This window comes from Oncorhynchus masou, chromosome 1, assembly GCF_036934945.1.
Source record: "Oncorhynchus masou masou isolate Uvic2021 chromosome 1, UVic_Omas_1.1, whole genome shotgun sequence".
In the NCBI taxonomy this organism is placed as follows: Eukaryota; Metazoa; Chordata; class Actinopteri; order Salmoniformes; family Salmonidae; genus Oncorhynchus; species Oncorhynchus masou.
Window position 1 is genome coordinate 71422652 of NC_088212.1, and position 25330 is coordinate 71447981.

At 46.0% G+C, this 25330-nt stretch overlaps 1 protein-coding gene across 4 annotated transcripts in view; it reads right to left on the reverse strand.

Annotated features, from left to right (window-relative positions):
• LOC135550050 (chromodomain Y-like protein 2) overlaps positions 1 to 15912 on the reverse strand; it is a 44678-nt gene extending 28766 nt beyond the window's left edge. The window contains exons 1-2 of one of the 4 annotated variants that reach the window (XM_064980510.1): positions 15575 to 15912; positions 1271 to 1934 (exon numbers count right to left, since the gene is read on the reverse strand). In XM_064980510.1, the coding sequence (XP_064836582.1) occupies positions 1271 to 1934; positions 15575 to 15598 (688 nt within the window). In that variant the 5' untranslated portion in view covers positions 15599 to 15912. Of the gene's footprint in view, positions 1 to 1270; positions 1935 to 2159; positions 2344 to 15347; positions 15430 to 15574 lie in introns of those variants that run through there. The other 3 variants (XM_064980525.1, XM_064980518.1, XM_064980501.1) reach the window with 3 other exon arrangements.
• Between the last annotated feature and the right edge of the window lie 9418 nt (positions 15913 to 25330).

A 25330-nucleotide genomic window follows, 5' to 3' on the forward strand; every position in this document is an offset into this window, starting at 1 on the left:
AGCCCATTGATGTGTCTTTCAGCTGGGGTCTACTGATTCTGGATAGGAAAACAATTGTCTGTGGAAAAGCACAGATTGTTTATGCTTTTTACAAGGGTAATACAAGCATGCCTGCTTTTGACTTTTCTTCGTAGTTTGGCGCAAATAAATGCAGTGACTTTCCATGTCTTGTTCTAGTCAGATAAGCGAACATTATTCAACATCTTCACATCTCTACCGTGGCCGAGGGCTCCAGCTTATCCTGAGTGATAATATAGAACTAACAGCAACAATAAAATGCTTTACAGAACATGATTCACACCTAACATAAATATGAGGTGTACAATAGTACTGTGTTTCAAGTTGTAAAGTGTCACACATTGTGGTAATGTGGCCATTAACTGCCTTCAGTATATCATCAGTATGCTGCAATGTGTTAAATGTGCCACATGGCACTGATTTGCTTGGGTATGAGATTTGGATTAAAACAAAATCATAATAAGAGTGCAAAATACTACCACTGACAAACACCCAGTCTATCGAGACAAATGTAGAAGAATCTAACTATCAATGTGATGACAAACAGCCCCCATACATTGCGTCTGCTAAATGACTTAAATGTAAATGTGATTTGACCCTGGCAGAGGTGGAAAGGACTTTATAAATATAATCATTAACTCAATGAGACTAGTCTTGGACTGTGACCCGGGAGTGAAATTCACTGTCCTTATCACCACTCTCAGTAGTACAATGCTGAACCATAAGGACCTCAGAGCATGCATTCAACTATAGGTTACGGAGGCATCCTCTGGCTGTCTCATCTACATCTGGTACAATGCAGAGATACAACCTGGTTTACCAAATCCACTATGGCATGTAGCTAAATGTCCAGGATACAACGCGTTTCCATTTCAAATTAATATTCCCATCCCGCTGGAATCACTGTAATTCAATAGAGAACAAAACTACATTGAATTGGAATTGAGTGAAAACGAAAATGACAACAACAATATAACAATGTCATTTCCACTGGGATACTATGTAAGCTAACGTTGGCTGGCATATTGGCAAGATAGCAAGCTGACTGAACAAACCAGCATCACCTCAAGCTGTGATGTAAATGTTCCGTCTATCAATCCTACTAGAAATCCTACAGTTTACTGCACATGTTCATTCAATCAACAGCTAGGGGACTGAATGTTTTCTAGCCAGGTCACTTGGCCAGGACAAACTCACGGTCCAACTATCTATAATAAAGGTATATATACACCATCCAGAGTGCGTCACTTACCTAGTTCATTGACCAGTGGTGTCCCGGGGGTCTCCACGCCCCCCATCACCCTCTCCGTGACATGGGTCAGTCTGTGTGTCCCGGCTGCTGCCCTGTACAGGACATGGTCCATCTCTCCGTTCTGTAGTCCGTTATGAGGGGCCCTTACCGGGGGCACAAACTGCAGTCCCCCCGGAGGAGCCTTGTACGGCATAGCTTTGGTCATCCTGTGTGGAGAGACATGCTTCCCCCCTCCTCCTCCTCCACTCACCTTCTTCTGCTTCTGAGAAGCTCCAGTACCAACCCCCAAACCCACGCCCTCCCTTACTCCTGCCCCAGGATTAACCCCGGCCCCTGGACTAACACCAGTCCTTTTCTTCTTACGTGCCTCTGCTCGTGCTCTCGGGGTGTCTGGGGCGGGAGGACGGGCGGATAGGAGGTGTGGTCCAACCCCCCCTGGGGGTCCTCCTGGCCTCCACGGTCCCCCTGCCGTCCCGGTGGGCAGCTTGGGGGGTTTGGGTTGTTTGTGTTGGGTGTGCAGATGCAGGCCGTGGATGAACTCCTCACAGTGCAGCAGGTGGTGCTCGGGCTCCCAGGTGTCCTCCTTGCTGCCGTAACCCTTCCACCGGATCAGGTACTCCCACTTGCCCTTCTTGTTGCGCCGCTTGTCCATGATCCGCTCCACCTAGAGGGAGAAAATCAAGAAAGAGAGTCACAATTTCAAATGACATGATCACAATTCAATGACTTTATCCTTACCTAACAAATACCTATCAGTTTCTTGGCGATTCATTCATAAATTTGCACACAACCCCATTTGTAATGATTTCAAATCAGATTAAAAAATACCACCTGTCACTATGACATTACCTAGTAAGTATGTGTAATAGGGATGTAAATAAAGTCTGACCAGGTTAGAGCTCCACTTTGAATCTCTCCTCTTTAATGTTAGCATAACCAGTCTATCAGTGATTCTGTTCTGGAATTGCTGTGCTGATAGGCAAGCTCACATCATGCGTTAGAGAGAGCGGTTATGGGAGATGTAGGAGAGGAACAATGGGAGCAGCACTGTGATCACACCATTACAGATGAACCAGATATCTGTTCTGTGGATGATGAGAGAGGATTGATCAGCAAGTCAGAGTGGTACATTTCCCAAGTTTTCGAACTTCAATCATGTAAAATGTGGAGCTGACAGACTGAGTATTTTGGCATGAGGGTAGTTCTATATGAATTCAATCACTTTCTGACTGCCCCACTTTTGATTTGCATGAAACATTCCATGCATGTTTGCCCATGGTAGAAGTGGTCAGAAAATGACTTGCTTGACATAATTTCCAAAACATTCAGGAGATAAATGTGCTCAAAGTTCACCCCTTTTGCATACCCACCCTACCATGAGACATCCATGTTTCATCACTGAAAAAAAGATAAACCGCTGGGTTTGATATCATTTGAAAGCTTACAAACAGGGTTGTCAAACTCTTTAATAATCACATAGAGGTGAAAGCCATGTCGTGCCTACAAACAAGTGAGAAGCGTGACTTAAAACTGCTGTGTGAAAGCAATGGGCACTTTCTCATTCACTTGAGAGATTTCATTGTTTTAGAAACATGAAATGAAATTGGTGATTATAGTGCCTCCACTACAGTCTCGTTTGTCCATTGTGTAACAGACAGGCAGGGTGTTTTTGACATATTGTCAAATGCACAATAATTAGACTCAGGAGAGCTGGTAATGATGGAGACAATGTTTGGCAGCACTGAACAAGTCCATTACCAATGAGGAAGCATTCAATGTTCAGCGACTATATCTGGAATACACAAATAATACAAATCCCAAACCTTAAAGTGTAGACTGACACAGACAGACTCAATAAGAACAACACACACACATACACAAACAGAAAGAACAACAATAGAAGCAATTCCATCCTGGCTCCAACACAGAAGGACTGGCAGAGGAACACAAATGTACTGATAAAGAGTAGATGTCAGTGGAATAGTACACACATAAATACAGACTGACAGACACACACCCCTGACTAAACTGAAGGATCTCTGAAGTGGAGGAATCTGTTTCAAAGCTGACCAAATAATTTGGTTCTGCCATATAGACACTTACAGTATAAGCTACAGACAGAAGCACAAAGCACTTCTTCCTAAACTCTATATTAACACTACTCAAGCCGGCCAATAGTACCAACTCCAGAGAGCTGGGAACGTCAGGGCAGCATATCCCATATCCATTCAAAAATCGAGTAGAACTTCATGAAGTTCTTAGACTTCTGCAAATGTGTGCGGACACCTCTTCAAATGAGTGGATTTGGCTATTTCAGTCACACCTGTTGTTGACAGGTGTATAAAATCTAGCACACAACCATGCAATCTGCATAGACAAACATTGGCAGAAGAATGGCCTTGCTGAAGAGCTCAGTGACTTTCAATGTGGCACCGTCATAGGATGGCACCTTTCCCAACAAGTCAGTTTGTCAGATTTCTGCCCTGCTAGAGCTGCCCCGGACAACTGTAAGTGCTGATATTGTGAAGGGAAAATGTTTAAGAGCAACAACGGCTCAGCCGTGAAGTGGTGGGCAACACAAGCTCACAGAGCAGGACTGGCGAGTGCAGGAGCGCACAGCTCACAAAAATTGTCTGTCCTCAGTTGCAACACTCACTAGAGTTCCAATCGGCCTCTGGAACCAATGTCAGCACAATAACTGTGCGTCGGGAGCTTCATGAAATGGGTTTCCATGGCCGAGCAGCCGCACACAAGCATAAGATCACTATGCACAATGCCAAGTGTCGGCTGGAGTAGTGTAAAGATTGCCGCTATTGGTCTCTGGGGCAGTGGAAACACGTTCTCTGGAGTGATAAATCACACTTCACCATCTGGCAGTCTGATGGACGAATCTGGGTTTGGCTGATGCCAGGAGAATGCTACCTGCCCCAATGCATAATGCCAACTATAAAGTTTGGTGGAGGTGGAATAATGGACTAGGGCTGATTTTCATGGTTTGGGCTAGGCCCCTTAGTTCCAGTGAAGGGAAATCTTAACGCTACAGCATACAATGAAATTCTAGACAATTTTGCCTCCAACTTTGTGGCAACAGTTTGGGGAAGGCCCTTTCCTGTTTCAGCATGACAATGCCCACGTGTACATAGCGAGGTCCATACAGAAATTATTTCTCGAGATCAGTGTGGAAGAACTTGACTGGCCTGCACAGAGCCCTGGCCTCAACCCCATTGAACACCTTTGGGATGAATTGTAACGCTGACTGTAAGCCAGGCCTAATCGCCCAACATCTGTACCCGGCCTCACTAATGCTCATGGCTGAATGGAAGCAAATCCCTGCAGCAATGTTCCAACATCTAGTGGAAAACCGTCCCAGAAGAGTGGAGGCTGATATAGAAGCAAAGGAGGGACCAACTCCATGTTAATGCCCATGATTCTGGAATGAGATGTCAAGGAGGTGTCCACAAGGAGGTGTCCACATACTTTTGGTCATGTAGTGTATGTCTCTCAGCTTCCAGGGATAGTTGATTCCTAAGAGTACATTTGTAACGTGCTGCTGGTGGCAGATACAGTAGGACCCACTGTGGGAAGGAGATAAGAACCCATAGGCTGACATGTAAGCTGTTATCATGGAGAACCCTTAAACATGACTGTGGATATTCATGGTCTCACACACACACACACACACACACACACACACACACACACACACACATTGAGCATGACATTTGACAGAGCCATTATGAATGACCACAGAATACAAATAGTCAAGGGGGAGCTTTCTCCATTCTACACACAGACACCCGGATGCATAATAAAGGTTATGTTCTCTGGATCATGGGTTATGACCCTTTCAGTGGTCGATATTATTCTGTATAACATTCTGTTTTTGGAGTATGTTCATGTGTATAGATGTGCGTGTGGTACAGGTGTTCTCCTGTTGCATGTCCACCCCCAGAGACCAAGCAGACAGAAACAAGCCTAATTGGTTGGCAGCAGCTCTCTCACGCCCTCCACCACATCATCTCAGGAGGGACCTTCCCCTAGATCTCCTGTTCTCATAGAGGCAGTTGACAATGGCACTGGAGAAACTAGCAGCAGACCTCACTGGAGGTTCTCTGTAGCAATTCATGCTTTATTCCAATAACCATCATTACATGCTGCAGAAAAGCAATCTTTATTTTTACATTTAGGAAGCCACACACTGTAGAATTCAAGTGTGTTATTAGACAACTCGATATCTATGATGTCCTCTTTCAATAATCTGTGATGGGCTCTTAGTGTGCAAATTAATAAACAGTACACTGATTGTCAACTACTAACTTGAACTGTTGACCTAGGTTGTTCTCTGACAGTACAACAAAGATAGAAACCAAATTAGTATTGGAAAGGGGGCGGTTTTATAGAGAACAGAGTCTGTTTTATACTGCAATCCATTTCTTGATCCAGTCCTCCATTCATCACACAACCTCACATCTTGCCAAGAGTTGTTTTTCTTCAGCAGTTGTACCAACCTTGTTCCAGATGGAAGTGCCCTGACATTTAGCCCCAGCATTTCCTTGGTGTTTCGTTGTCTCATACACAATGCTGCGGATGACATGCTGTGGGAAGACAAGCAGACTCCCACACTAAGGAGCATGCAGACATCAGTCTGGCTACTATACTTTACCCTCCCCACTAGTTATGTAGCTGCCTGCCTCCAGTTTAAATGCTTTTCTCCTTTCCTTTAGAAAACATCCTCCCACCCACATGACATCGAAGGTGGGAGGGGCAGTGTAGGTGTACAGAGGAGAGTTTAATGAAATGCCTTAAAAAAAGGAGTAACAAAAAGTAGTGATTTGCACCTACACAGGAGAGAGCGAGCAGCACAGAGCTCCACACGACATACACCTCTGTGTAACACACCCACACAGGAGAGAGCGAGCAGCACAGAGCTCCACACGACATACACCTCTGTGTAACACACCCACACAGGAGAGCGCGAGCAGCGCAGAGCTCCACACGACATACACCTCTGTGTAACACACCCACACAGGAGAGAGCGAGCAGCGCAGAGCTCCACACGACATACACCTCTGTGTAACACACCCACACAGGAGAGCGCGAGCAGCGCAGAGCTCCACACGACATACACCTCTGTGTAACACACCCACACAGGAGAGAGCGAGCAGCGCAGAGCTCCACACGACATACACCTCTGTGTAACACACACACAGAAAGCCGGAATGGTCGTCTGCCTCCCAGCAAGCCCATTAACACATAGGAAGACACTGAGCCCAAATGGCCATCTGCCCATTACCAGACAGCGATGGGATGAGAAACAAGTACAGAAATACAGAGCCACTCCACATTGATACTATGCTGGCCTGTGTATAACAGTTACACTGCATTCAGAAAGTATTCAGACCCCACTTTATCCACAACTTGTTACATTACAGCATTTAAAAATGGATTAACCCCCCATCTACACACCATACCCCATAATGACAAAGCAAAAACAGTTTTTCTGAAATGTTGGCAAATTTACAATAAAAAAACTGAAATATGACATTTACATAAGCATTCAGACTCTTTACTCTGTACTTTTTTGAAGCACCTATGGCAGCGATTACAGCCTTGATTCTTGGGTATGATGCTACAACCTTGGCACACCTGTATTTGGGGAGTTTCTCCCATTCTTCTCTGCAGATAATTTCAAGCTCTGCAGAGCTATTTTCAGGTCTCTCCAGAGACATTCAATCAGGTTCAAGTCCGGGCGCTGGCTGGGACACTCAAGGACATTCACAGACTTGTCCCGAAACCACTCCTACATTGTCTTGGCTGTGTGCTTTGGGTCTTTGTCCTGTTGGAAGGTGAACCTTCGCCCCCAGTCGGAGGTCCTAAGTGCTCTGGAGCAGGTTTTCATCAAGGATCTTTCCCTCGGTCCTGACTAGTCTCCCAGTCCCTGCCGCTGAAAAACATCCCCACAGCATGATGCTGCCATCACCATGCTTCACCGTAGGGATGGTATTGGCCAGGTGATGAGCTGTGCCTGGTTTCCTCCAGATGTGACACTTGGCATTCAGGCCAAAGAATTCAATCTTGGTTTCATCAGACCAGAGAATCTTGTTTCTCATGGTCTGAGAGTCATTTAGGTGCCATTTGGCAAACTCCAAGTGGACTGTTTTGTGTTATTGAGGAGCGTCTTCTGCCTGGCCAATGTACCATAAAGGCCTAATTGGTGGAGTGCTGCACAGATGGGAGAACCTTCCAGAAGTTTTGAGCTTTGTCAGAGTGGCCATCGTGTTCTTGGTCACCTCCTTGACCAAGGCCCTTCTCCCCCGATTGCTCAGTTTGTCCAGGCGGCCAGCTCTAGAAATAGTCTTGGTGGTTCCAAACTTCTTCCATACTCATTCTCCAAGATGGCGTAGCAGTGCAGACGTGTTTTGTTCGTCCTCTCGTGTATTGTTTCGTCTTTTTTTGTATATATTTCAATTTTATTTTCAAACTCTTCCTCATTTTAGTTCAATAATACCTTCTGGTAACCTGCCTCACCCAATGTGATACGGAACCGCTATTATTTTTCATATTTAAACCTTATAGCAAGAACCACCTAGCCATCAGAAGCTAACCAGCTAATTAGCTACAACCTATTTAGCCACTGCTAGCGGCCTTTACCTTCTGCACAGGTACCAGCCCTTTTTTTCAGCTTGGATAATACTCGCCAGCCTACCAGTAACGGACTATCTCTCAACCACAACGCCGGATTCCTGCCGTAATCCCTGGACCGCTCTCCTGATCTTCACAGCTAGCTAGCACCCACCGAGTTACCCAGTATCGACGCTATCCCCGAGGCCCACCTCCCGGCCTACTTAGTCGACACGGCGGCCCGCCGCACCACCACAACAGGTCTGCCGATGAATACTCCATCCGCTGTGCCTTCAATCGGCCTCAGTCGGAGCAGACGCTTTAAACGCTGTGTCACCCGCGTGATAGCGACTACTCCGCAGCTCCCCTGTTCCTTCTATTGCTGCCCCCTGGACCCTATGATCCCGTGGCAACATAGCTGATGCCAGCTGGACTGTCCATTAATCACGGTACTCCATTCTGTTTTTTGTGGGTTTTTTTTACAAATAAATAAACAAGCATTTTTATCTGTCGGCCCCAGCCTCGAACTCAGGCCCTGTGTGTAGTTAACCGACCCTCTGCCCAGTCATCGCCATTTTAACTTTTGTTGTTTTTAGAGGATTGTCTCACCCATTGTGGTCTTAGTTAGCTCTCCAAATCATCACCTGTGATTACTTTATGCCTCGCTGTATGTCTCTCTCATATATGTTAATATGCCTTATATACTGTTGTTTAGGTTAGTTATCATTGTTTTAGTTTACTGCGGAGCCCCTAGTTCCACTCATTATATCTCTGATAGCTCCTTTGTCCCACCTCCCACACATGCGGTGACCTCACCCATTATAACCAGCTTATCCAGAGATACAACCTCTCTTATCATCACTCAGTGCCTGGGCTTACCTCCGCTGTACCCGCACCCCATGCTGCAGCCTGCTAAGAACAGATATAGCCATTGGTTCACTCCAGACCTGACTGCCCTTGACCAGCACAAAAACATCCTGTGGCGGACTGCAATAGCACCGAATAGTCCCCACGATATGCAACTGTTCAGGGATGTCAGGAACCAATACACGCAGTCAGTCAGGAAAGCAAAGGCTAGCTTTTTCAAGAAGGAATTCGCATCCTGTAGCTCTAACTCCAAAAGGTTTTGGGACGCTGTAAAGTCCATGGAGAACAAGAGCACCTCCTCCCAGCTGCCAACTGCACTGAGGCTAGGTAACACGGTCACCTCTGATAAATCCATGATAATCAAAATTTTCAATAAGCATTTCTCAATGGCTGGCCATGCCTTCCTCCTGGCCACTCCAACCCCGGCCAGCTACTCGCCCAAGCCTCCCCAGCTTCTCCTTTACCCAAACCCAGACAACAGATGTTCTGAAAGAGCTGCAAAACCTGGACCCGTACAAATCAGCTGGGCTAGACAATCTGGACCCTCTCTTTCTGAAACTATCCGCCGCCATTGTTGCAACCCTTATGACCATCCTGTCCAACCTCTCTTTCGTATCGTCCGTGATCCCTAAAGATTGGAAAGCTGCCGCGGTCATCCCCCTCTTCAAAGGGGGTGACACCCTAGACCCAAACTGTTACAGACCTATATCCATTCTGCCCTGCCTATCTAAAGTCTTCGAAAGCCAAATTAATAAACAGATCACTGACCATTTCGAATCCCACCGTACCTTCTCCGCTGTGCAATCTGGCTTCCGAGCCGGTCGCAGGTGCACCTCAGCCACGCTCAAGGTACTAAACAATATCATAACCGCCATCGATAAAAGACAGTACTGTGCAGCAGTCTTCTGTCAATCACCATATTCTTATCGGCAGACTCAATAGCCTTGGTTTTTCTAATGACTGCCCCGCCTGGATCACCAACTACTTTGCAGAGTTCAGTGTGTCAAATCGGAGGGCATGTTGTCCAGACCTCTGGCAGTCTATGGGGTACCACAGGGTTCAATTCTCAGGCCGACTCTTTTCTCTGTGTATATCAATGATGTCACTCTTACTGAGGGCGATTCCCTGATCCACCCTTACGCAGACGACACCATTCTATATACTTCTGGCCCTTCCTTGGACACTGGGCTAACTAACCTCCAAACGAGCTTCAATGCCATACAACACTCCTTCCGTGGCCTCCAACTGCTCTTAAATACAAGTAAAACCAAATGCATGCTTTTCAACTGTTCGCTGCCCGCACCCGCCCGCCCGACCAGCATCACCACCCTGGACGGTTCCGACCTAGAATATGTGGACAACTATAAATACCTAGGAGTCTGGCTAGACTGTAAACTCTCTTTCCAGACTCATATTAAACATCTCCGATCAAAAATTACATCTAGAATCGGCTTTCTATTTCGCAACAAAGCCTCCTTCACTCACGCCGCCAAACTTACCCTAGTAAAACTGATTATCCTACCGATCCTCGACTTCAGCGATGTCATCTACAAAAAAGCTTCCAACACTCTACTCAGCAAACTGGATGCAGTCTATCACAGTGCCATCCGTTTTCTTACCAAATCACCTTATACCACCCACCACTGCGACCTGTATGCTCTAGTCGGTTGGCCCTCGCTACATATTCGTCACCAGACCCACTGGCTCCAAGTCATCTATAAGTCTATGCTAGGTAAAGCTCCGCCTTATCTCAGTTCACTGGACACGATAACAACACCCACCCGTAGCACACATTCCTTCAGGTATATCTCACGGATCATCCCCAAAGCCAACACCTCATTTGGCTGCCTTTCCTTCCAGTTCTCTGCTGCCAGTGACTGGAACGAATTGCAAAAATCGCTCCTATTGCCTATTTATTGCCTACCTCATTCCTTTTGCACACACTGTATATAGACTTTCTTTTTTCTACTGTGTCATTGATTTGTTGTGTTATTGGCTTGTTTATTGTTTACTCCATTTCTGTTCTCACTGTTTGCTTTATCTTGGCCAGGTCGCAGTTGTAAATGAGAACTTGTTCTCAACTAGCCTACCTGGTTAAATAAAGATGAAATTTTAAAAAAGAAAACTTATGTAAATAAGGTAGTTTTTTTATATATATATACACATTTGCAAAAATGTCTAAACCTGTTTTCGCTTTGTCATTCTGGGAAATTGTGTGTCGATTGATGAGGATTTGTATTTATTTAATACATTTTAGAATTAGGCTGTAACGTACCAAAATGTGGAAATAGTGAAAGGGTCTGAATACTTTCCAAATGCACTGCACACAGTGTATCATATTGAGCCTGAATGGTGGTCTGTGCCAAGCTTGCTCATTACCAGAGAGAGGAGATCACCTCATTCCCTGGAGCCAGCTGCTTCTTTCAGCGCCATGGTGGCCCTGGCCAGTCTGCTCCTTCTGACAATGACCACCCCCAAGGGGGACAATCAGCAGGGGGCAGACGTTCAATCTCAGTAGTGCACACACACACACACACAGTTGGGCTGGTGTGATGAGACCGTAACATCCTCTTTCTCACTCTGACATAAGGGCCATTGTTAGTGGCCGGACCTGACATGTCACCCTGCTGGGTTCTTACTTCCAAATTGATTATTTCTGTATGCCTGTTCACCAACTATTCAATAGGAGTCACAAGCCAAGAAACACTGATTACGTGCACATTTGCAGACAAGTTGTCACACCCTGACCGTAGAGAGCCTTTTTATTTCTCTATTTGGTTAGGTCGGGGTGTGATCTAGGTGGGCATTCTAGTTTTTCTATTTCTTTGTTGGCCGGGGATGGTTCCCAATCAGAGGCAGCTGCCTATCGTCTCTGATTGGAGATCATACTTAGGCAGCCTTTTTTCCACCTTTAGTTGTGGGATCTTGCTTGTGTGTAGTTGCTTTCTGCACTGCATGTATCGTTACGTTTGTTTTTGTATTTTGTTGTTTTTTCGGTGTCATTTTAAATGAAAGTAAAATGTACGCCTACCACACTGCACCTTGGTCCAATCGATCTCTAAACGATCGTGACACAAGTGGACATAAACACGAGAAACAAAAAAAGAAATACACACACACCTCCTCTATTCCCTCTGCATTCCAACTAGGCTATCAGGAGAATGTTTAATGTTAAAGGCTTTAGGTGTGAATGTGGAGCTGTTGAGCTCCAGCGGTGACGAATGCTCCTGCCACCCGAGGTGCTGTGCACATTAGTATGACTTAACAACCTAAGATGGACGAGCAGCAGGGGTGTCATGAAGAGACGATTATGATGCTTACAGCCCCGCGCACTGTCACACTAACCAGATCAAAGCAGACTTCAGAGAGAGAAAACACTCACCTTCCTCAGGTTAGTAAAACAGACAGGGGGAGTGGGTTGGAGAGGGGAACAACAACACACACAATACATGACTATGAGCTGGCAGGGAATCAGTGGAGGGGGAGATGCCTATCTGAGCATCCTGTTCACAGTGCCCAGAGCCTGGGTATAGCAGGAACACACAGAGGTCTTCCAGGGCTGAGTACTGCAGTTTATCGGGTGTCATAGCGGTTCATTTAGTCCTTCTACAATTAAATTGACATTTATGTTTGTTGGTGAACACCGAATTTATTAAAGAAGCCAAATCTCAAATTACGCAATGGGCTTGAAGACTCAAAGAACACATTGTGAGTATACTGTCTCCGAGACAGCTTCAGTGTATTTGGCGACCCATTAAGTGCTGTGTATCGCCCATGCAATGCATAGTTTATTGCCCTCGTGGCCCGCGTTTCCCCCTGCGAGGTCAACCCGTTTCCTCCAGTCTCTCTCCACCGCTCCCAATGGCCAGTTGGAACTACTTTTGTTTTGAGCGAGAACTTGTGGTCGTGTGTTGTGCTGATAAAGGATGCATGTCGATGGTTAACAACTTGATTACTTTATGAATTTTGAATTAAGAAAATAATGAACTGATGATTATTTCAGCTGCATCTTGACAGCTCATCATGTTGAACAATATTTATATCACTTGTTGACTAATCAAAAGGTTCTAATTTAGCTCACTCCATGACCACTTTCATGACATTTTCTGGAGGCGTACAAATGTGATTTATTTCTATAACAGAATATTCATATTTTCCTACATCATATCATGCATTTCTTGATAACATAACACAAACTCCTAAATATAGCCTATCTATTGCTAATCCATAGGATTACTGCTGCTCAGTCACACAACAGAGGATTTAGCAGAACTGCAGGTGTTCTGAGACATTGAAGCATCTAGTGTAGGTGGCCACTTGAATAGACCAGACCATCTCAATCAATATGAGATAAGGAGAGGGAGAACATAAAATGAGTGTTCGTGTGTGAGAGCGAGTGAGAGAGTGTGTGTGTGTGTGTGTGTGTGGGGGGGGGGGGGGTGGACAGAGAGAAGCAGAAAGAGAAGCAGAGAGAAACTGAGAGACTAATGTTTGATTGATGGTGCATAAGAAAGTAGCATAATTGTACAATCATAGGCCTATTATATTTCAAAGATATTCCACTCAAAACTTTGTGACATTAAGTTGAGACATGATCTTGAAATATCAATAACTCTGAGCTCTCCAATGTTTCAAATTCGATTCAGATCATTTTGATTCAACTTACATGGCATTTAACTGGGTGTATAGGCCTCGATGTTGCAGTTCCTAATTGGAAAGTAAAAACTCCAGTTCAAATTCCTCTTCAGCACATCATCGCTTCTTAATGCTTCTAAACTAAGTGTATCATAGTGCTACAGTTTGTTAGGTAGCCTAAACACACCTTCACGTGTAACACACTTACAGGCCTACATTTCCTGAATCCAATTCATGAGTCATACAGAGGGACACTATTGATAGTGAAGTCTTCCTCTCATACTTGTATTACCACATGTGATTGAACCAGTTCACCTCGCTTACTGGAAAACACAGATCTATGTGCAAAAAAGACACTTCCAGAAGGAACATGTGCTAACTGTCAATTTCAGTAAGTGATTCGCCACCGTTTTATTTACGTTGTAGCCAATTAATATGCCATATGAAATGTGACCAGGGCTTGTTAGGTTATATAGAGCAACAGACCTCCCATCATATAAGTGCATTTCTCATTACTGCATTGTTTTTTTTTAAGGTCAACTGTTTACGGTGCAACGATTAAAATGAATATGGATTCAAACGCCTGAAGAGGAGTATTTGGTGGAAAGTGGATATGCACATTTTCCAACTATGTCAGCAAACACAGGAAATGTAGGCCTTATGACAATGTTATTCCTAATGACTGAAAATGACTTGTTATTACTAATGGCTCAACTGGTAGAGCATGGTGGTTGCTACACCAGGGTTGTGGGTTCAATTCCCAAGGGGGGTCAGTATGAAAATGTATTCACTCACTCCTGTAAGTCCCTCTGGATAAGAGCGTCTGCTAAATGACTCAAATGTAATGAATAAGAATTATAATCAATCACTAGAGCCTAAGAAAAACAGTCAGACGGGGATCATTTCAGAAGACATTGAACTGACCATTTCTCAAAGCAATAGTGAAACAATGTAACAGAGAATTCCTAGCCAATAAATCAGAGGAAAGCACACATTTTAGTTATGGCAACAAACCGCAGGAAATAGCTCACAGCTGAGAGCAAGCACTAATGTCAACCTGGTCAACAGTTGATGGTGTCATGCCACACAATAGGTCAAGTACAAAGCAACTTATTTACCTATCTGTTGATGACCAGGCAATCCAACTAGTTTATGACCTTGTAGTGCAACTGGTATAGGCCACCGTGAAAAGAAAGTAAAACATGGTCGCATGACATCACTCCTCCAATAAAGAAAAGTTGGAGTCAGCTACATTGTCAACAATAGGCCTACAATAAGCACAATACAAGCATGGAAGACTATTTATTGCTGCCAGCATCTTGGTCAATCTATCACCATACGTCATGCCCCCCCATTGGGCCAAAACTGGTTGAATCAACGATATTTCCACATAAAAAGCAATGTGATGACGTTGGAATCAACGTGGAAAACTGGATTTGCAAAAAGTAATCAACATAAGAGCATCTTTTTTTCGCCCAACTTTTAACCTAAATCCAACAAAAAAAATGCACAATGTCATTGATTTTACGTTGAATTCACGTTAGTTGAAAACTCAACCAAATCTAGGCCTGAAACAAAACTAGACGTTGAACTGACGTATGTGGCCAGTGGGATGTGCGCGTAATCATCTAGACCTTCTAGGCTATTCCATCCATCCATCACCCAACATTTCGCAAACTTTTCGCCCCGGAATTGTTGAGGCGCACATTCTGGCACGACACATGCATCATCTAGTTAAAACACAATAACTCCATCGAAGCTTCTCCACTACATTGTTGTCACCTCCACTAAATGTTTGCTAGGCTAATAATACATTGCCTATCCTCTGGCATTGCGCACCTTCCTAACCATCACCAGTCTGGAGCAATTCGCCGTGTACGTTTAGTGCTCTTGTCACTTTATCATGACTTTCAACTAGCGCGACCGATAGGGAGTTTATATTTTATGATCTTACCGCGAACTCGAACACTCACAACTCTATACAATTCACCCCATACAAAAGTCGCCGAGGCACATCGAAAAAAAGACGAGCCACATCTTCTCGAGAGGGTTCGTTAGTTACGCCTGTTAAAGGGTTTAGGACTTCGTTTTTTCACCATAAACGAGGACCTCCCCTTACTTCCTAATTCCAGTATTCGTCAATACTACAGAGTATGTCGTTTAGACATGGTTTCACAGTACCTCGTAAAGGTCTCCCGAAGCCATTCTGTGGTGCGGACTTCGGCGGCGCGGCGTTCTTGCTTGCCTTGTTGGCTTTTTTGGATCCTATTCGCTCGGTGTTTTGGTGAAAACCCTGATAGACGGGTATTAGCGAGCAGCCTTGTTATTCTGAGCCAGCCGCAGTAGCAGATCATCAGACAGTGTCAATCGAGCCCGGCGCTCTGCGATGGATCGCTCTTCACTTAAAACAAACAACCAAGGGGAGATTGGGGCGGTGCTGTTTATTCAGTGCGGAGTGGATGACTGAAATTAGTCAACGTATGAACGTAATCATGTGCGAAATGCGCTCCAGTCCCCTGCGCTGTAGAGGTAGCCCAATCTCCATGAACCAAATGGCTGATGAATAGACGTCTACTGTTGAGGGACACCAAATGATGAGTCCAATTTGCTTTCCTTTCCTGTCTGTCCAGTTGAATTGAGACGATCATTTGCAGAACTAATTGGTTTTATAATCAATTTCACCTAGCACATGTGTTATTGTGATTTATGCGATGTAGTACATTTGATTAGAGAACTGTCATTGCACATTGTAGTAAACATATTGTCCTCTTCCATTTTACTGCAATTGTTCACATTAAATGTTAAAACGACACGATGACCCTGACACTCACTGTAATGACTGTTCTCCATGTAATAACATAGTTGTTAACATTTATTTATCCTTCATTTCCAATAATGAATGGGTTACATTTACTCATTAGGTGTAAATTAAATGTTTAATAAAATAGTCCTGCTCCTCTGAATACCTTCGTGTTTTAGTTGGTGGCTAAACTCAACTGGTTATTAATTTAATTAAGAATAAGATTATCACTGCTTTTTCAATACTGACATAGTGTGGACTCACATTTGTTTTATTTTATTTTAAAACATAATCCTTCACATCCAGGGTTGCCCAGCCTTGACTTGACAAATGGGCAATAGCCACAATGCAATGCAAATAAGACTGAAGACAGTGATAAGCAACAGTATGGTACTTTCAACAGTTGTGTATGTCACATTGGCAATTATTGACAGTTTACAGTTTAGTGGAAAGTGTATGAGGGAAATAGTTAGATCATTTAGATTGTATTGCTCTATATTGATTATAGTCCTGTCATACCCCTTTAGTTGGCTGTGGTTTGCTTTCATAATAAACTCTTAAATGCTCAACACACATTTAGCCCCTACTCACCAGATATTTAGAGACACTTGGTTTCTCTCTACAGAGACATACAGTAGGGGTTATTTGTGTTCCAGTAAGGCTATGTGTGTGTGTGTGTGTGTGTGTGTGTGTGTGTGTGTGTGTGTGTGTGTGTGTGTGTGTGTGTGTGTGTGTGTGTGTGTGTGTGTGGCTGACAACAAACCACACCCTTCAACCCCACCCCCAACAATGGCCTCTAAGCCAGCACAGCAGCACGGTTGATGGGAAATTAGGGCTTGTGGATCTTCCTGTGACCCCATTTACTGTCCCCTGTCTGCGTCTCTCTCTCCTACTGCAGTTCATACAGCATCGTTCTGAATCATGGGTTTTCCCTGGCCATTTAATGACAGGCAAAATAAAACCTGGAGTTTCCTCAATGTTGTCAGAGGTTGACATCATTTCTAACTGTATAACAAACCCTCTCTTGGAGTATGAAACAAGTGCTGAACATTTATGAGAATGATTTGTAGGGATGTTACTGGTATGTTAAAACATTGACCTCAGACACATTTTGACTTTAAAATCAGGGACATCTCAGACAGTAAGGGAATGAGGAAATGACAGAGGAGGAAGTCTAGTCTGAATAGATTCCAGTTTGCTGTATGAGATTCCTCTGAGGATAAGTCACCTTTTCCATTTGCTGGAAACTGTTTGGACTGTTTAGCCGGAGGTGCACCAACACCAAGTATCATATGCTTCCAGAGGCTCTGCATTTCATTGTATTTGGCATGACTAGGTAAGGTGTTAGGTGTAAAGCAAGGCCAAAACTGAGACAGAGAGAGAGAAGAATAAGAAATGACATCCCTGAAGAAGTTGAATTCTCTGTATTTCTAGTTGTGAAACCACTATACGGTATTGGTATGATGGACACAAACGTCTCCCGTCTACAAAACCGCTGTAGGCCTATCATGTACAGAACTACTAAGATATGAAGTGGTTATAAATTATAAGTGCTCCCGGTAAGTGCTACTGTCACGCCTTGGTCTTAGTATTTTGTGTTTTAGTTTTATTAGTTAGTCAGACCAGGGTGTGACATGGGGTTATTATGTATTGTTTTTTCGTATTGGGGTTTGTAGTGTTTGGGATTGTAGTTGATTAGGGGTGTGTGTGTGTTAATAGGTTGGCTGCCTGAGGCGGTTCTCAATCAGAGTCAGGTGATTCTCGTTGGGAACCGTATTTAGGTAGCCTGGTTTTCGCCTTGTATTTCGTGGGTGATTGTTCCTGTCTCTGTGTAGTGTGCACCAGTCAGTTGCGGTCACTTTTGGATTTTCGTTTTTCTTGTATTGGAAGAGAAAAGAACGAGCGCCATTCTCCTTGCGGAGATGGTGCTAAATACATCATCACGGTCGATCCCTGGGATTGGGCTGGCTAACACGATTCGTTTTGCTTGGAAGGAAAAGGAGTTGGAGCCGTTAGGACGAGAATCTTTTGGAAGAATTATATTGATGGGGATTCTAAAGCTGACGGTGAAGGACGTGTTTTGTTTCCAAGGCAACTCATTGGAGGGAGCATACGACGTCGCGCTATATACGGAAGAAAAACATGATGATATCCTTAAAAGGGCAAGAGCAGTGGGAGGTGAGAGGCCGATGTGCCACTACAAAATATCAAGTCTGGCGAAGAATAACTTTAGGGTTGTAACTGTTAACATGTACAACCCTTATGTTAAGGATGAAGAGGTGAGGGCTTTTCTGGGGAGATACATGGATAACGTTTCCTCAGCTAGGCACCTCAAAGACTCCCTTGGGTTTTGGAATGGGAGGAGAGGTTTCCAGGCCCTCCTCAGGGAGGACGCAAAGGGACATGGTGGATACCTTCATCCTCCTGCTATGTTCTCCCTTGGGGCTGACAGGGGGACTTTGTTTTATGCACGTCAGCCCCCATTTTGCAGGCGCTGTATGGCCTATGGACACATTTTCGCCTCGTGCAGCATGAGAAAATGCAGATTTTGTGGATCTGAGGATCACGAGGCGAGGGATTGTGACAAGCCTAAGACATGCCATGGGTGTGGCTCGTCAGCACACCTGTGGCGGGGGTGCCCGGCCCGTCAGAGGTCATATGCGTCTGCGGCTGGGGGGAGCAGGAGCGGGGGATGGGGGAAGAAGAGGAGGGGAAGGAAACATGCCTCATGACAAGACTACAAGTCCAGAGGGGAAGGCCACAAGGAAGGAAGAGGAGCAAGAAGCGGTGGATGGAAGAGAGAAGGAAACGGAAGGCACGGGAGTAGGAGAACCAGGAAAAGCGGTGGAAGAAGGCAACCGAGTGGAGGAGAATGAGAGAGAAGAAAGTGAGGGAGGAATGGTAGAGAAGAAGACGGTGGAAGAGCAAGTGGACTGGGGGGAAAGTGACATGGTGGAAGAGATGAGGGGTATGGTGGAGGAGCTGGCGGGGGAGGGGGTGGTATCTCTCCACTGCCGCCATCACCAAAGAAGAGAATGAAGAGGAGGGTGCGATTAGCCGACAGTGAGGGGGAGGGGATGGCCAAGAGAGTGATGGGGGTGGGAGAAACCTCTGGGTTGCTGCTGGTTTCCCAAGACTCTCAACTTCATTTGGGTGGGGACACACCTAACAAGACTCAGGACTGGGTACAGGAGGAGGTGGGGAGTTTTTTGTTTGGGGACTCAGCCTCCCCAATTTTCTTCCAAACCAGCTGCAACACTGGGGAGGGGGAGGATTGTGGGGGTAGACCCAGGGTGCAGGGCACCCCGAAGCCAAACACTATTCCTGCATCCTGGGATGGTGTGATGGAGGAAGAGGGGGGGATGTCGGGATTACAGATGGTGTTCTCACCGGTAGATATGGAGCAGGGGAGCATCGGGTGAGTCTCCTGTTTTTGTTTTTTTTCTGTCTGGGTTTAGTATTTGAGTATATTACATGTTTTATTTTATTTTTTTCATGGAGTCTAATTTTACTTTTGTTAGTTTAAATGTAAGGGGTTTAAGAGATATTGTTAAGAGGAGGGTGGTTTTTAGTTATTTGGAGGGTGTGGGGTTTGATTTTTGTTTTTTTACAGGAGGTTCACCTGAGGGATGGAGGGGATGTTAGTAGATTTAAGAGGGAGTGGGACAAGGGAGAGTCGGTTTGGGGTGTAGGGGGGGTGCACTCATCTGGGGTAGGGATTTTGTGTGGGCACAGGGAGGTAAAAGTGGAAGATTCCTTTGTTGTAATGCAGGGGAGGGTTATAGGGGTGGATGTCACGATAAGGGATTGTAAATTTAGATTAGTGGTGGTGTATGGGCCACAGGTGGTGGTAGACAGGAAGGAGATGGTGGACTGTCTGACGCCCCTGTGTGTTACAAATAGGAAATTAGTGATAGGGGGGATTTTAATACAGATTTAGGAAGAGGGGGGGATAACAGTGCAGGCGCCATTGCTAGGCTAATGGCTTGCCATGGTCTGGTAGATGGTGGTATGCACACTACTCCGAAAATGGACGGTCCTACATGGCGTAACTCCAGGGGGGTTGAGCGGAGGCTCGATTATATTTTTGTACCTAGGTCTTTGGGAAAGTTGTCTGGGCGGCTGTTGCCTGTTTTCTTTTCAGATCACGACGGGGTGCTCCTGCAGGTGGGGTCGTCGGTCTGCCTCTTTGGTAAGGGGTACTGGAAGCTAGATCAGGATGTGCTGTAGGAGCAGGCTTTTGTTGACGGGTTTTATGTTTTCTTTAGGAGGCTTGAGGGTCTCCGGTCCATGTGCGAGGGGGTGTTAGAGTTGTGGGAATTAGTTAAGGTGAGGATTAGGGCTTTTATAATAGGGTATTGCAAGAGGAAAAAAAGGGAGGAGAGGAGGGAGGTGGATCGTATCCAAAGGTTAATTGAACTCGAATACGAGGCAGGCAACCTCGGAGAGATCCTCAACCCTAAAGGCGCAGCTCAGGGGGTTGCAGGAGCGGAAGGCTCGAGCTTTCCTGGAGCGTGCGCATAGCGGCTTTCTAGAACATAATGAGACTTGTTCTGCTATGTTCTTTAGGTTGGTTAGGGCAAGACAGAGTAGGAAGGTAATGCATGGTGTTAGGGAAGAAAATGGTAGTATAGTTAGAGAACCAGAGGATATGGTCAGGGTGACAACTGATCATTTCCAAGGTTTATTTAAGGAAAGGGAAATAGATGTAGAGCAGGGAAATGTGTTTTTAGAACACTTGTCCAGGCGGTTGCCGGAAGACATTAGAGAAGTGATGGAGGCCCAGATTTCACTAGAAGAGGTTGAGAGCGCTCTTAGGAGGATGGGAAAAGGGAAGGTGCCTGGGATGGATGGGCTGCCGGCTGAGTTTTATCTCAAGTTTTGGGGTATACTTGGACCAGTGGTCCTCGAAGTCTTGAAGGCCATCCTTGAGACGGGGTCCCGGGGGATCAATGGCTGTTGGTGTGCTGTCACTTTTATATAAGAAGGGGGAAGTAACTGACCTTGGCAACTGGCGGCCGTTGACCATGCTGTGTGTAGATTACAAGCTACTTGCAAAGGTTTTAGCAGACCGGTTGCGCACAGCCCTTCCCTACGTCGTTCATGAGGATCAGACGTGCGGGGTAGAGGGCCGCTCTATTAGATGGAACCTACAGTTAATCAGGGACTCCATTGCTTGGGTTGAAGATAGAGGACTGCCTTTTATGGTAGCAGCGCTAGATCAGGCGAAAGCCTTTGATCGCGTGAATAGATCCTTTTTATTCAGAGTGTTAGGTAGATTAGGATTTGGGGAGAAGTTTATAGGATGGAGTCGTACATTATATGTCGGAGCGGGGTGCCGAGTTAGTGTAAATAGTCACTTGGGTGACGTTTTTGACCTCTCGTCTGGGGTCAGGCAGGGGTGCCCACTCTCGGCTCTCCTCTTCGTTCTGTACATGGAGCCTCTGGGGGCTGCCATTAGGGCAGACACAGGGGTGGAAGGTCTGCTGATCCCTGGAAGTGGTGGACTGCGTGTTAAGATGACGCAGTACGCCGACGACACTTCCTTGTTGTTGTGCAAGGACTCGTGCCTGACAAGGTCCCTTGCCATCTTTGGGGATTTCACTCGAGCGTCGGGAGCAGTTCTGAACCATGCAAAGTCTTCCGTCAAGTTTTTCGGAAGATGGCGCGGTAGAACGGATGTGCCTGGGGGGTTATCTCTCTGTGAGGGGGCCCTGAGGATTCTCTGGGTCCATTTTGAGACCTCCGGCTCTGCGACGCTAAACTGGAACATGCGTATTGCAGTGGTACAGAGGAAGCTAGCAATGTGGAAAGCTAGGTATTTGTCTTTTATGGGCAAAGTCCTGGTCCTAAAGGTGGATGTGTTGCCGTCGCTTTTGTATTTGGCATACATCTACCCATTGCCGGTTTGTCTGAGAAGGCCTCTAGTGAAGCTTGTGTTTCAGTTTATGTGGAGTGGCAGGTATGAGTGGGTCGCCAGGGCACGTATGATCTGTCCCATCGGGGAGGGAGGTAGGGGGGTACCACATTTCCCCCTCAAGCTGGACACAATTTTTGTTTCTTTCTTGTTAATGGAGCTTGCTCAGCCAGTGATACACCCGTCCGGTTACTTCCTGCGGGTGTTTTTCTCGTATCAGGCGAGAAGCATAATGGTGTGGTCTAACACGGGTCCTCGGGCGGAACAGCTGCCGTGGCACTTTGGTCATGCGGCCAAGTGGCTGCGTGCGCACCCTGAGGTTGAAGTTGCCCGAGTAGGTTTAGATCATAGGCACCTGTACGAGGAGGTCAGAAAGGCAGAGAGTCGGGCGCCTGTAGTAGGCATCTCGGAAGCGGTCTGGGAGGGAGTGCAGGTGCGGGGTCTGGACAACAGGCTCAAGGACCTGAATTGGTTGAGCCTTCATAAGTGTTTGCCGGTACGTTCCATCTTGTACCGGTTTAGTTTAGTGCAATCCCCCACCTGTCCAAGATCCTCTTGTGGCAGGGAGGAGACTGTGCGTCATGTCTTTTGGGACTGTGCCTTTGCCGGAGTAGTATGGGCTAGGGCACGGGTGTTGTTAGGTTTGGTAAAGGGGGATTTTGTATTGACGTGGGCCAGGTTAGAGAGGGGTGTAGGGAGAGTGAGAGGGACGGATAGAGACAGGTTTCTGCTCTGGCTTCTCATGAGTCTCTTTAAACGGGGGCTGTGGGAAGCCAGGCAGAACATGGTGAAGACAGGGAGAGATTGGGGGGTGGAAGGGATAGTGAGGAGAGTGGAAGGAGATTTGAGGGGGAGGATGAAGAGGGAGGAGAGGAAGTGGGGGCAGCATGCTGCTCGGGAGAGGTGGAAGGGGGGTTTAGGGCTGGGTGTCATTTAGATTTGTAAGAGGATAGATTAGGGACGGGAAGATAGGGAAAGGTGTTTTGTAGGGTGACGGGGAGGGAAGATGCTCCCCTGAGGTTTTGTTTGGGGTTTATGTTTATGTTTAGTTTAATTTAATTAGTTTAATTAAAAATATTATTATTTGTGTATGTATGTAAATTATGATTTGTAAAGAATGAATGGTACTGAAGATAATAAATTATTTTTATAAACCAGTAATTGTAATTGGTTTCTCGTTCTGTTTGTTATTTTTGTATTTATTAGTTATGCAAATTAATTACTTAAAAATCATACAATGTGTTTTTCTGGATTTTTGTTTAAGATTCCGTCTCTCACAGTTGAAGTGTACCCATGATAAAAATGACAGACCTCTAAATGCTTTGTAAGTAGGAAAACCTGCAAACCCGGCAGTGTATCAAATACTTGTTCTCCCCACTGTATATGTCACCAGACAAACCCAGCAGTAAAGTGGTGTGTGTGTGTGTGTGGTTTGTGATCACTTCTAAATGTCATACATGCCAGTGTTTGTCTAATAAAAAAACAACCAGTGTGAATCCCACAGCAATGGTCATTTTCCGTAGCCTGTTTAAATTTTAAAACCCCATTTCACACTTCATCTATTCTAGAAAATCTGTACTTGTATGTTTTGCCATCAAGCCTTTAAAGTCAGGGTGCTTATACATTTACATTTAAGTCATTTAGCAGACGCTCTTATCCAGAGCGACTTACAAATTGGTGAATTCACCTTCTGACATCAGTGGAACAGCCACTTTACAATAGTGCATCTAAATCATTTAAGGGGGGGGTGAGAAGGATTGCTTTATCCTATCCTAGGTATTCCTTGAAGAGGTGGGGTTTCAGGTGTCTCCGGAAGGTGGTGATTGACTCCGCTGTCCTGGCGTCGTGAGGGAGTTTGTTCCACCATTGGGGGGCCAGAGCAGCGAACAGTTTTGACTGGGCTGAGCGGGAACTGTACTTCCTCAGTGGTAGGGAGGCGAGCAGGCCAGAGGTGGATGAACGCAGTGCCCTTGTTTGGGTGTAGGGCCTGATCAGAGCCTGGAGGTACTGCGGTGCCGTTCCCCTCACAGCTCCGTAGGCAAGCACCATGGTCTTGTAGCGGATGCGAGCTTCAACTGGAAGCCAGTGGAGAGAGCGGAGGAGCGGGGTGACATGAGAGAACTTGGGAAGGTTGAACACCAGACGGGCTGCGGCGTTCTGGATGAGTTGTAGGGGTTTAATGGCACAGGCAGGGAGCCCAGCCAACAGCGAGTTGCAGTAATCCAGACGGGAGATGACAAGTGCCTGGATTAGGACCTGCGCCGCTTCCTGTGTGAGGCAGGGGCGTACTCTGCGGATGTTGTAGAGCATGAACCTACAGGAACGGGCCACCGCCTTGATGTTAGTTGAGAACGACAGGGTGTTGTCCAGGATCACGCCAAGGTTCTTAGCGCTCTGGGAGGAGGAAACAATGGAGTTGTCAACCGTGATGGCGAGATCATGGAACGGGCAGTCCTTCCCCGGGAGGAAGAGCAGCTCCGTCTTGCCGAGGTTCAGCTTGAGGTGGTGATCCGTCATCCACACTGATATGTCTGCCAGACATGCAGAGATGCGATTCGCCACCTGGTCATCAGAAGGGGGAAAGGAGAAGATTAATTGTGTGTCGTCTGCATAGCAATGATAGGAGAGACCATGTGAGGTTATGACAGAGCCAAGTGACTTGGTGTATAGCGAGAATAGGAGAGGGCCTAGAACAGAGCCCTGGGGGACACCAGTGGTGAGAGCGCGTGGCGAGGAGACAGATTCTCGCCACGCCACCTGGTAGGAGCGACCTGTCAGGTAGGACGCAATCCAAGCGTGGGCCGCACCGGAGATGCCCAACTCGGAGAGGGTGGAGAGGAGGATCTGATGGTTCACAGTGTCGAAGGCAGCCGATAGGTCTAGAAGGATGAGAGCAGAGGAGAGAGAGTTAGCTTTAGCAGTGCGGAGCGCCTCCGTGATACAGAGAAGAGCAGTCTCAGTTGAATGACTAGCCTTGAAACCTGACTGATTTGGATCAAGAAGGTCATTCTGAGAGAGATAGCGGGAGAGCTGGCCAAGGACGGCACGTTCAAGAGTTTTGGAGAGAAAAGAAAGAAGGGATACTGGTCTGTAGTTGTTGACATCGGAGGGATCGAGTGTAGGTTTTTTCAGAAGGGGTGCAACTCTCGCTCTCTTGAAGACGGAAGGGACGTAGCCAGCGGTCAGGGATGAGTTGATGAGCGAGGTGAGGTAAGGGAGA